The following is a 13,203-nucleotide window of genomic DNA, read 5'->3' on the forward strand; positions in this document are numbered from 1 at the left end:
GCACTAATGCGTTGGTGAGTTATAAAATTCCAAAGTTAGAAGTAAAAATTTCGCGTGTCGTTCAAACCGTAAAATAGAAAATCGCGATGAGACACCTCTAAATATTAAGAATAAGAGTTTAAACTTGGACAGCATCCTCTTTTCGTCATTTGGAACAATATTTTCAACTTGAATTTTGGAATAAAAAAATTGTCGATTTTCTTTAAACAGTCTATTGCATATACAACAAATCTATCAGTTCGGAATTAACCGAGCCTTTATTCACCCCTTCATTTACCAATTCTATCGATCGCACGTTCGTTTATTTATTCGTTTTTGTTATTCCTGATGTGGAATAATAAATTGACTGTTTTTCGTTACGCTCTTTAAATTCAGCCAATACACGCGGTACAACAAACGACGAGGATGAAGAATGTACTGTGTGAAATCGGCTGCAAATCGTTGCCAAGTATTTCGAAACAGTGGCGATAAAACGAATATTCACTCTTTTCAGCTAACTTTTAGATATTTTAACGTTCATTTTTTACAAATTCTCATAGATTTATTCACTTTTGGTCAACGCGTAAAACCTATCTGGTACTTTCGTTCGATTACTTTGAATGTTTAATCGCTGAAGAAACTCGTAAATATTCGCTTCAAAATGTCGAACTATGCGTAACAAGTCTTTTGTTTCAATCGAAACACATCCGTCGCTTTCGTATATTTAAATTTAAACTTCACCGAGAGGTTGCATATTCATTATACCTGTAATGTATACTCCTAACGGTAAAGTAATTGCCAGTGGAAAAGCGTCGAATCTCGTTGAATGACAAAAACGATAGAAAAAAATAAATAAAACCGTAATATAGTCGCTTGACTCTTGACAACTTTTAGCCCGAAATATTCATCATACGATACGTCGAAAAACAATGACGTAATATATACCTAATGTAATGTACATGACCGTTACGTTTGCGAAATATATTATCGTTGAATAAATGAATATTATTGCTCATTGCGGGTATTATAGTGTATTATTCTTCGTATAACATTGATTATATTACGTATGTAAACGAGATTGAGTGTTCGAGGTAAAATAAAAAAATACACACATGTATGTGGACGAAAAACTGTAGGCAGAAAATTATCGTTTACATTCGAATAATAATAAAAATCTAAGAATGACGGAAACTTGTGAAATTTCGTGGAATATTATTATAGATGTTATACAGATAAACCGACGGTAAATGATCGTTGCTCGAATTTTTTTTTTTTTTTTTAACGAATTAGTTTTATTTGGCGGAAATTTTTTAGTGACTAATGCTTCTTAGAAGCCTATTTTTTTTATTTTTTTTTTATTTTGATTTCTTGTATCTCTTGTTCCGACAGAAAAAAACCAGCTTGTACATTTGAAATCATATCGAGTTATGCAGCTTTTAAATCACAAAGACTGACTAGTCTCGAAGTGTTGAATAAAGGCAGATGTCTTGAACGACCAGTGGCTGCATCGTGAGTGTATAAATTAATCGCGGCTGGATCGTTAAGGCCACCGTGGTTATTTTACATAACCCGTGTAATAATAATCCGACTCGACTCAAGTTTCAACCATAAGACGGAAGATATTATGTTCCTTGTTAGCGTTAGCGAAATATACATGTTAATTGAAGGATAAGTGACATTTTAGGCACCTTATTTAAAGCAGTGATAACACTAACTGGACAATGAGAGGGAGAAAGAATGATAATGGATAAAAACCGAAAAATAAACGTATCAACGGTGAAGGAAAAAGGAGCACAAAATTTTCGCGAAAGAACTCTGCCCGAATTTGGAATAAAATTTTTTTCTTTCTCTCTCTCTCTCTCTCAAATCACGTTTAACGAAATAAATAAATAAGCAATAACGATCATGTACCGAAATATTATAATTGGCAGATTTTTAACTCTTTCCTAAAATTTCCGCCTCGCCGTTCCGAGTTTGTGGTAATAAAATTTGGGAAACGAAATTACCAGCGTAATTAGACAAAATTTTTAATTACCCTTTGCACGAATTAATGTCTTAATTATACGTATAATATGTATAATGTATTTGGCGACGGAAATTTTTATTCGTACACTCGAGGAAATGGGAGTAAATCTTTTTTTTTGAGAAGGGGGCATGAAGAAACGAGAACGGAAATGAAAACCGACCTGTTTCATGGTCCGCGATTCTTCCTCCGTTCTGACGTCTTCCCGGCGTCCCCGTCTTCCGTTTTTACCACTTCCGGGGTGCCGATCATTCAAGGCAATGCATTCAGTGGCCGAATTACGGCTGGGACTGAGTCTGGAAAGAGGAACACACACACGCACATCTAATGGTTGTAAAATTCTGAAAGAAGATGAGTTCGGCGAGTGAAAGAAAATTTTTTACTTTAAAGGGGAACTGTTTTTCTCCACACGACGCGTCGATCAAGATGTACCTGAGAGGAAATTAAAACTATAAAATCGAAAAAAGGTAACGGAAAGAAAAAAGAAAATGGCACGTGCGATATGTGAAGAATTTTCCAATCTCATATAATCCTGTTCGCTTCACGATCGCAAAAAGCGTCTCCAATTTCCATGCCTAGTACGTATGAGTACACACGCGCACATATGTATATATACATATATATGCAAGCTTCAATTCCTTTTAAAATTTCCCGTTTCCGCCCCGCACTTGACGAAACGTCATCGCGTATCCCTGCAATTGACTCGCGGTGAGCTTTCAAAAGTATCGAAAAAGGTAAGAAAGGTAGCGAGGCTAGAAAAGAAACGGATGTAGGCAAAGAATGTATTTTATTAGCTGCGGTGTAATAAATGTTGACTGATTGATTTCGGTTTATTAATTTTTAAACCACGGGGTTGGTGATACGAAAAATCAGAGAAGATGAAGAGTGTTGTTTAAATCCACTTGTGTGATTCTATAAACGAATTCGGTATTTAATAAACATTGGACGGTCGGATTCAAGGATGCTAAATATTTTATCAAACTGCGTGATTTACGGATTTCGATAAATTTCAAAACATACGCTTCAAGGTCCGTTCAACTTGATTTCCAATTAGGAATGTGCGCGTTCTTTTTCTCTTTCACATCCGATGAAACTCTTAGCGTCGTAAAACCTCGCGGGATGTCAAAGAGATTGAAAACGGAACGCGACGATTGTAATCTAGGTGTATATAATTGCGTGGTTACGTAATTGATGAAAAATAAAAGTAGCTCACATTTTTCATTTTTACTTTGAAAGAAAATTCTTCAAAGTAAATAAAAAATAGACAAATAAAGCACAATGTATAAAAAGAGTTTAAAGTATGTTAAAAAGAAAAAACAAAAAAAAAAAATAGGTTATTCATTTATTCATACAATTAAACATCAAGAAAAGAAATACCCCTACAGGTCGTAAACCAAACGAGAACCAAAAATTTACCGAGAGTAAAACTTATTTTCTTTTCAATGAGAAATAAGCAAATACAATAAAAAATAGGAAATATCATTTAAATAATAAACGTTGGGCCTCAATGGGCCCAGCAGAGGACCCGGACCCAAAAAATGATATGCTCATCGGATGTCCTCCAACATTTTTCGATTTAATGCTTGGTTTTCGATACGTTTGAGCATACTTTTTTTCAATGGGACACCCTGTATCTTATACACCTAGCAAAAATACTGAAGTTCGATTGCTTTTAACATTCACAATTGTAATATACTTTTGACGAAGAAGAAAAAATATAACATAATTATTTCCATTCACTGTACCAAATGTCCTTATTAAAATGTGAAATGAAAATTACGGACGATGGATAAGAATCGTGGTAATTGAGGATTGTATACATTGTGACGAAATAAGTCCGGGAAAACTAGTAGAAGAATATTCACACTGGTGAACTTCCCTTGGGAAAGATTTGTATTGTAGCAGAGCCGGGTGAAATGTGAAAGGAGGTATAAAAGAGGAAAGAGAGAATGAGGAGAAGAATAAGAAGAAGGAGAACCAGCATCATGGGTAAAATAGGAAGAAAAACGAACCTTTCTCGAGGGACGTCCTCGATCCTTCTTCTCGGATCCACCCCTACGTAACATACAATTGGTACTTACGCGCCGTGCACTTCAAATATTCCTGAAAAATCCCGCCTTGTTCCCAATTTATATCCATTCCCTCTCTGTGAAAATATTTCCTTCACTGATTATTTCCAAGGGGTCGTACTTGCACTCTTAAAATTTCGTGTACACCAGTCTTGAAATTTTTTGGAACCGTTCGAAATCGCATGAAATTCCAGAAATTTACTGAAATCTTTTGAAATACCTCGAAGTATTCTGAAATCTTACGAAAGCACATGAAATTCCTAAAGTCGCATGAAACCCTTTAAGATCCTTCAAAATCTCATAAAATCCGGTACGAAACAATTCTCTGAAATAATCTAAATAACGTGAAACCTTGAATAGCCGTCAATAAATTTTGTAATCAGGTACAACATCTACGCGCAAACTGAAGAGTGATTAACCCCTCGGTAATGATTTAAATATCCCCTGATATCTCACCATACGGAATAATTAATTGTTTAATTTCGCCGAACAATCCTTTCGACGAAGATTACAGATCCGAGAGAAAAAAAAAAGAAGGAAATACCCGAAACGTTTTTGACCATTTTTTTTTATTTGCAGATCGTTCCTCTAATCCTCGGTTCAATTTTATCATTATATCACGTACGTAACCTACGTACAGCTACGACCGATACTTTAACCACTTGTGTCGCAGCTGAATATGTCCCAGATCAGGTACAGGAATGAGCGATAATATACGTGAAGGGGGCGGGAAATTTTTAGGGAAATTGAACGAGCTGTTCGCTGGAATGTTTGGATACCTCTTGATTTTGTGTCTAGCTGCGTATGCGTGTGTGGTATACATACATGTATATTAGGGTGGTCTTTATTCAGGGTGTTGAAGAATTTTTGCCAGACGATCCCCCAAACCAACTTCGAATAATTCGAAAACACTCGCCTAATTTTTTCAGTTTTTTACATCGACTCTAAGATAGTCCGCATTGTGATCGAAGTTTCTTATGGAAATTAAACTTTTTTTCTCAGTATATATTTTATTGCAAGAGTAATAATGTTCCAAATAACCTGTAACCGCGAGGTTTTGGCGAGAATTAGCGATACTATCTGGGAAAAAATACACATCATCGTACCGGGCAATCTAGACGAATTGCACAACCTCGAAACCTGACTTTGTTTTTTATTTAGAGGAAGCGCAATTCGTCTAGATTGCCCGGTACGATGATGTGTGTTGTTTTTTTTTTTTTTTCACATAGTATCACTAACGCCGACTAAAACCTCGCAGTTACAGATTTTCTGGAACATTATTATTTTCGCGATGAAATATATAGTGCGAAAAAAAGTTTTTCTCGTGTCACTTCCATAAGGAACTTCGATCACAATGCGGGCTATCTCAGATTTGCTGTAAGAATCTGAAAAAAATTTGGCGACTCTTTTTAAATGATTTAAAATTGATTTCAGTGATGGGGCGGTAAAAATTCGTCAACACCCTAAACAAGGACCACCCTAATATACGTATATGCACAAGAGCTTTGAGGAAGCTGGCGGGGCTTGCAAGCGGCGAAGCTCAGCTGCGCTGGCAACGGATGGGCTTGATTTAATCCTATTAGGTCCTCGTCCTCTGCCAACAGCGATAATATCACCTCACCAATTCCCTTTCCGTTCGGTTTTATTCATCTGCCGGCAACCCTTCGCCCTCATTTACAACGTTTCGCTCCTTTATACTCTGCTCCCTCTTTTTTTTTTCTTTCCACCTGCGGGTCTAATTAATATACAACGTCAATTAATGCCGATTTATCAAGTCGCGATATTGCTTCGCTTTTCTTCTAACGACGCGACGTCTGCATCGTTTTTTGGTTATTATACTGGGTGTTTCTGTGTAAACACCGTTGTATGTTGGGTTGCCTATCACTGATGAGGATAAAACTTTTTTTTTCACTCGTTTTCACGTTTCTGTTCATGGCATTTAACCATTCAGCTCTGTGGCAGGTTATTTCGTCAATTGGTTCAGAAAACCAATTCGTCCCGCGTCGTACTCGCCTGAAATTGAGCTTCGAATTTTCGAACCCCTTTACAGTTCGCCTTTTTTTTGATATTTTTACAACGCGCGGAGTTTCGTTATTAGCTTTCTTTTTTCTTTTCGATCGTTTCGGTTACCCTGTTTGGTTGTCATTTTTAATTTCGGAATTGGATTGAGATTCGGCTTCGATGTCCATTATTCTCTAACCGGTGATTCGTTATTGTTAATCATTTTTTTTCAGTCTCTCTTTTCCTTTTCTTTCTTTAATGCTCTTTTTTTTTGTCTACGAAATAAACTTGCGACCTACAAGGCTGATTACAATTTTTTTCACCCTTCCACGTTTTTACTTTCTTCGAATCTTTATTACCTACACACATAATTAACCAACGGCACGACATGCATACGTTACTCAAGCTCCTGTTCAAGTCGCTTTCTAGGCTCCAAGGAAGATTGATTACACGAGAGAAGATCGATACGAGTCTCCAGCGTAATGAAAATACACGCGAGACAAAACGTTTAAACTTTGAAGGATTTTTCGGATCGTTATAATAACAATAATACTAAAGTTCTTACAATAATGAGAATTACGAATGTACGAAATTCATATCCTTCTGTTATCTCGCATGTGTTATATAAATATATTCCTCGCTTAAAGTTATTCTTCGGAACTAAGGTACATCTCATCGTGAAATTGAAACGAGGCACATTTATTGAATATAAAAAAATTCGCTTCGTTCATTATTATTATTGAATAAATTTAACCAACAAGAAAAGGCGCACATACTGCGTAGATTCTATAATTTCTCATTCGTTGGGACAAAGTCTGCAGTTCGAGTAGAAAAGAAGGAGAGACGGATAGAGAGAGAGAGAGAGAGAGAGAGAGAGAGAGAGAGAGAGAGACAGAAAGAGAGAGATTGGGAGAGATAGAGAAAACAAAATAACTTTTAATTGACGGGATGGGAAACAATGTGAAAATTGTGCATTGTCATTGTTTATTTTATTTTTTTCTTCATTTCAGTTTTTGAAATATGCCGCAAGCATATCGCCCACACATGCATGTGTAATATAATCAATCAATTACTCACGCGTGCCTGGACGTCATGTGGTAACGCCGCTTCATTACCCTCCATATCTCCCAGCATATAGCCGTGTAGCAGAAGGCCATGACAATGAGGGGGACAACGAGGACCAGCAGTAGCATGTACACTTCGTGAATTTGCCAAAGCGTTACCGATCTCCTGTCACGTACGCACCAAAACGCCCCGAGGTATCCGGGACCGACGGATTCGTGCCGCTGCGAGAACAGAGATGTGAGAAAGGCGCGAAAGACGCGATACAGCCATTAGTTTATATTTTTAACAACATTCCTCGTCGTCCGAGCTAACGAATTTTTTATTCTTGCGATAAAACAGCGTACGCGTATTCTTGTGATATTTTAACAACAAGAATGGGACAGGGGTTGAATATCTTTGCTCACCTGCGTAAAGAGTATCGGTATCGCCAGTAAAAACGACGTTATCCAAGTCATGATTACGATTCTTCGGGCCTGACTTATCGTGCACGTGTACTGAGCCCTCATCGGATGAACGATCGCGTAGTATCTGAAATTAGTTGATAAAGACATGCGGTGAAAGATTTGCGAAGAGACCGCGTATAACGGACACAAATCTCAAATTAGCGATTTAATGTCTGAATGAAACAGCATCGGCATTGATCAATTTTTGCCGACTGGTTGTTTGATTATTTGGGTTTGATGAAAAGATTCGTGGTTTTATCAGATAATTCTATTTTTTTTTTTTTTTTTAACGTATTCTGCTTGTTTTACATTTTTTTCTCATTCCTTCATCGTAGACAAAAAGGAGGAAACAAAGGATAATGGAAAAGGAGATCAGAAATGAGACTGTACAACACTGACGAGTAAATATAAAACAAAATAAAAACAGCGAGTATAAGATTGAGCCAAAAATTTCGACGAGTCGAACTAGAATTATCGCGTTGGCCTTGATCCGTGTAAGAAACGAAAGTGTGTGAATATACATGTATGACGATAATCGTGCAAAGAATATTAGTGAATATAAAAGGTATTCGAGGTATGAAAAGGCGGTTCGAGGAAGGATAAAGAAATTTTTGTGAAAGAAATAGAGGGCATCTTTTTTATTGTAAAAGAAGAAAAGAACGCGATCTCTTACCTCTCTATCGACATCGCGGTCAACGTTAAGACGGAGCAAATGGCCGAAACGCTCTGCATGTAGTGAACGGATTTGCAGAGAAACATTCCCATGCTCCAGGTGTAGGAGAAGAGCTTGGCAATCTGTAAGAAAAATAAAAAGAATAGAAGAAGACACAGCTTGAGCGATGATAACTCGGGTTAATCGAATACGGGCTTATGATTCACGATTTCGCCACATGGCGTGGGTTCATTATCAGACTACACGGTGTAGTAGAACCATTATAACCGCATCGTTATAAGGCTTAGGATGGTAACGCGTAACATAGAGAATCTCACGAAGCGTGCCTTCCCCAAATGTCAAACGGACTGCTCAACACTGCCAGCGCTGGGTAATATTACGATAATCAAGGCCTCGTCTGCGACTAACGAGGTGAAATCTCGGCATGGAAGCGTGAACGAGAAGTGAATAAGGCTGTAATTCGCGCTTAGTAGAGGGAAGGAGAGAGAGAGAGTGGGGCCAAAATTGAACCGCTTTTCAAAAAGCAGAAACCTCGACACGCGGACGTTTTGTCGTGTAGCCAAAACTGCGGCCACTGTCACTTTGCGACTGTGTTGTGTTGCGGGAATAGTTGGACCATGGCCAAAATCTAGGGCAAAAATAATCGTTCGAGTACAACAACGCATACTACTTCGGCGATGAACGGCTAATGGGAGATGAAGAGAATAACAGGAAGAAGCGTAAAAGAATCTGGAAGAGTACAGGGGGAGCAAAGTCCGCGAATCTGGTTCGAAATTAAGCTGACTCATATCACCGTTCATCCCTGAACGACACTGAATTTGCAAAGTTGCCGCGGTACTTCGACTTGGTGAAATATGATCGAGCTTTGCCGATAGTGATCGTAAGCTGGTCTGTGCTTGTCATACCTCAGCACTTTCAGTTTCGGATTGCGTGCGGAGAGTGAATTTTCGTCGCGCGAACCTTTTCTCACCTTTCCGAAAAACTTTTTGCTTGGTTAGGAAAGGGTTTGGGGAATTAGTTTTGCCCCGGCAAAAGTTCAGCAAAATCGTGTTGAACTTGTCAATTAAGCCCGACGTGAAACTGGATCGATTCGATCGACGATTCCTCAATTCCAATTTTTGACGTCGCTCCAACGACGACCGAGAAATATTACAAGTAAATATCGGTGCGAAATTAGTCGCCGCGTGTTTTTTCACTGGTGGAAAGATGGACCGGGAGCGATACCGACGTCCTTACCCGCAAGAGTATTGGTAAATTTTTCACAACACCGAGCACACGGGCAGTTTGCTCTCCCGCGTAACGCGTTCGAGTTTCCCCTAACAGCACATATCGACGTCCCGAGGGATGTGAAAAGAAGCCAAATTTCTTCGGCGAAGGACCGAAGTTCGGAAGGCACGTATTCAAATTTCCGTCGCCCCCGCAACTTTCGCTTACAAGCTGGAGTTTGACGCCAATCGGAAATGATGTTCCCTGGTGTAACTTTTAATCCCTCATCCTCGACAAATAAACACCGCGGTGTCAGAGTTACGTTTCGCGTGTAAAATATGGGAGTAACGATATTATAACTGCACTCGAGCTCTGCATGATCGCAAGGGAATTTTAGCCTGTTGCTTCTTGTCTACGTGCGAAATGGAAAACATGGGTTCGTGACCCACGTCCAGTATAATTGGCTGGCTCAACGATCAGCCGTCTGTCTAATTCGTGTTTTTGACGTTGATACAAAAATAAACTGCAGGCACTGTCTAACCCAGTCGCTAAACGAAGCCCGAAATCCCAGCCCGATGAAATTGGAACTGTTCAACGGTTCAACGTTCGCTGCAGATGCGACAGTTTCAGTTGCAGCGAACGTGCTTCAGCCGCAGTTTTAGTTCCGATTATCTGCAGCGCTGCATAGTTTCGTAGTTAAATTCGAATAGTGACTGACTGATGACCCGAAAGAAAAATTAATAAAGCTGAATCATATCCGAGACACATTGTTCAGTAAGCTCTTTTATGTCCGAGCATTCCTCTGGTGACTTTTTCATCGTTGAGATGGCCGTTGGGCCATGGAAAATCAACGAAGAAAGAATACGCGGAGCTTGTCAGATTGGCGATGATATTCAAAGAGCAAAAACGATCAGCGTACGATGACGAAAAAATTGGTTCGTTGGTTCGTTTGTTCGATCATTCGTATTGGCACTTTTTAGAGAAGACTCAAAGGAGGGTTGGAAGGGGGACAAAGTTGAAGTGAATAACCGTGGACACTGATCAGTGGAAAATCGAACACCGACGAAGCAGTAATTTGAGCCTTCATGGCCGCCATCATCATCATCATCATCATCAACATCATCGTCGTCGTCGTCGTCGTCGTCTTGATAGTTTCTTTACGAGTCTGAAGCGTCGAAGATTCGACTCACCGTTTCGAGTAGAGGGACAGATTCTGTTCGAGACTTGGCGAAGGTCGCCGTTTGTACAACGGATTTGGGTATCAAGAAAGGACATTTGTCTCACTCGGTGCGGGGCTGTTGGGGAAATGTGACCGGGGAACAAACGCGCGCACCGACTCTGCAATCCTCGCGGAATAACCGTGCCTACCTCCACCTTCACCCTCACCTCCGCCTCTAGTTTGGAAGCGTTTGAGGTTAATCGGAGCAGTGACAGAAATCCCTGGTAAGTGAGTAATTACTTGTTGGATGTCGATCTTGCGGCGGGAGAGTCGAAAGACCCGAAGGGCAAGGGGTCGCGACGCACAAGCCAACATCGTCATAACCCCGAGTTATGCGGCTAAACGACGACGGGTTCTCCGCATATTCGAGACGCCGAATATTACATCAAGGCGATGTATGGGACGTACAGTCAGGGTCAGAATATCTCCAAACAAAAGCCTGGCCGAAACCCAGGCTTCAAAATTACCATTGAATTGACGCCCGGCGGGATTCATCTACGAAAGAATCTCATCTCAAACATATCGAACGAGTGATTATGTTGAAAACGCTTGCCATAGTGTCAAAGATTCGAACTTGGATCCAGAGACGTGTGATCTTCATTTTTTCTTTAAATGCAATCACTCACGTTTTCAACGAAATGTTCTTATACAAGAGCAAAAAGACCAAAAGATAACATTTCCGACATTGATTTCGAATGATGAAATTCGGTGTCTTAAAAACATCTCTTCAACGTCAGTGATTCTTGGTTAACTCGCACGTGACTAGGTAGATGTACGTATAGGTCCTGCGAGAGTTTTCGAACCTCTCTACTTTCTCGTTTTTCTTTCGGTTCGCTTTACTTTTTGACCGGACTGTACGTCCCATAGATTCTTAATATTATAATACACCTTGTGCGTGACTGGCGTCGTGGTTATAATACATGATGCTGGATGCAAAAACGTTTGACGATATATAACGTTAAGGGTTAACACATGGAGCCGCAGTATCGCGCCAGGCCAGACCGATGCCAGTGATTCCGGCCACGGCCATCCATTACCGTTTTCACATCGGCGATACGCTATCAGTGCCAGAATCTGAGCGGCTCGGACTCAAGTCGGTTCTTGTCCTCGTTCCAAAAAAAGATTTTTTCCAAGCTGCGCCACCGCCGGCGACGTTTTGATGTGATGAAAAGCTTCCGGCGCAGCGGGTCTGGACCATTTCTCCACTGTTTTTTTTTTTTTACCTCCACGCTACCAGATGCCGCAGCATTTTACAACGATTTCATCGAGCCGTTGCAGACCGATTTTCGATCAGTGGGTCCTGAGATATCGCCGTCTCAAGTACGCCATTAGCGCGAGCGCGCAGCGCTCGCTGATTCGCGTCGCCGTGCAGACGCGCGAGCGCCGCACTTCAAAACGCGATATCTCAAGATCCAATCGTTCAAAATCGTGCCACGGCGGCTCCTTGGAAGCGTCTCGAGGCCGGCCATTCGATAAGCAATGGTCGTAAAAAAAATATTGGCAAAAAACCTCAGAGAAACATAATATCGACGCAAACATTCACAGACAATACACGTAGGGTGGACGGCATCGAAACTTAAAATTTCATCGAAACACCTAAAAAAAAGTTGCCAAAAATTCAAAGAGAGAATTTTAGCATCGCGAATGTCTCACTGCTCGGGTAAAGGTATAAGAGACATTCTTTTTTCGAAACAACAGGAAAGAAGGTATCAGGAATTCTTCCCACGAGCATTCTACTCTCTTCGTCGATAGATACGGAGAATTGGAACTCGGGGTTTCCGACCCGGAATTCGCATACGGAAAGAAAGCAGACGGATATTCTTCTCGCGAGAATTATTCATGCATCGTTTGAGTGAAAAGGGTAGTACAGGGGAGAAAAATAAATGACAAAAAGCACTCTCATTTTTGATAAAAAATTAAAATAGTTGTAAAAATGCTGTAATGACTATCACGTATCAAACGTACGAGAATCGAACGATTGACTCAAAGTGATAAATATAGAAAATGAGAAATCATCAAGGATTGTCAAGTTTATAATTCTACAACGAATTTGTTCCCCGCACCGTTTAAAATTTCATACATTTGGATCCCCGTTTAGATTCAAAAAACATTACGAATCCAGATTCTTGACTATCTGGTTTATAAAAGGCGATGATCGGGCGAATGTTCAACTTCCGTAGGAAGATTGCTTTTCCATGTCGAAGACTACCAGACGTCGCTTTCGCACTTTCAATTTCTCTTCTTCACTCGCTGCCGGCAGATGAGCGGTGATCGTTCTTCCGTGAACAAAACGGGTCGCAGTAATTCCCTCCTCATAATAAAGCGCCGCATTCTGTATCCCCGAGCATGACGAAGGTTGGAGGTAGCGGAAAAGTGTCAAGTAATTACAAGTCGTGACTAGAGAAGGGTAAAGGGGGAGAGAAACGATGGAAACCGCCAGGAACGATCGCCAGGGACTTGTTCGTGTGCAGAATCTCTCGCTGACGAATGGGGGATGAAATTTCGCGGCGTATTTTGCGGGGGAA

At 40.2% G+C, this 13,203-nt stretch overlaps 1 protein-coding gene across 2 annotated transcripts in view; it reads right to left on the reverse strand.

The window, feature by feature from the left end:
• Positions 1–13,203, reverse strand: part of LOC124303055 (QRFP-like peptide receptor) — a 42,648-nt gene that overhangs the window by 6,208 nt on the left and 23,237 nt on the right. Inside the window, exons 4-7 of one of the 2 annotated variants that reach the window (XR_006907820.1) lie at positions 8,254–8,375; positions 7,542–7,665; positions 7,150–7,358; positions 2,166–2,298 (exon numbers count right to left, since the gene is read on the reverse strand). Coding sequence is in view for 1 of the 2 variants with exons in the window: in XM_046759795.1 (XP_046615751.1) it covers positions 2,166–2,343; positions 7,150–7,358; positions 7,542–7,665; positions 8,254–8,375 (633 nt within the window). In the remaining variant the exon portion in view is untranslated. Of the gene's footprint in view, positions 1–2,165; positions 2,344–7,149; positions 7,359–7,541; positions 7,666–8,253; positions 8,376–13,203 lie in introns of both variants that reach the window. The other variant, XM_046759795.1, reaches the window with a different exon arrangement.

This window comes from Neodiprion virginianus, chromosome 4 (assembly GCF_021901495.1).
Source record: "Neodiprion virginianus isolate iyNeoVirg1 chromosome 4, iyNeoVirg1.1, whole genome shotgun sequence".
NCBI lineage: Eukaryota > Metazoa > Arthropoda > Insecta > Hymenoptera > Diprionidae > Neodiprion > Neodiprion virginianus.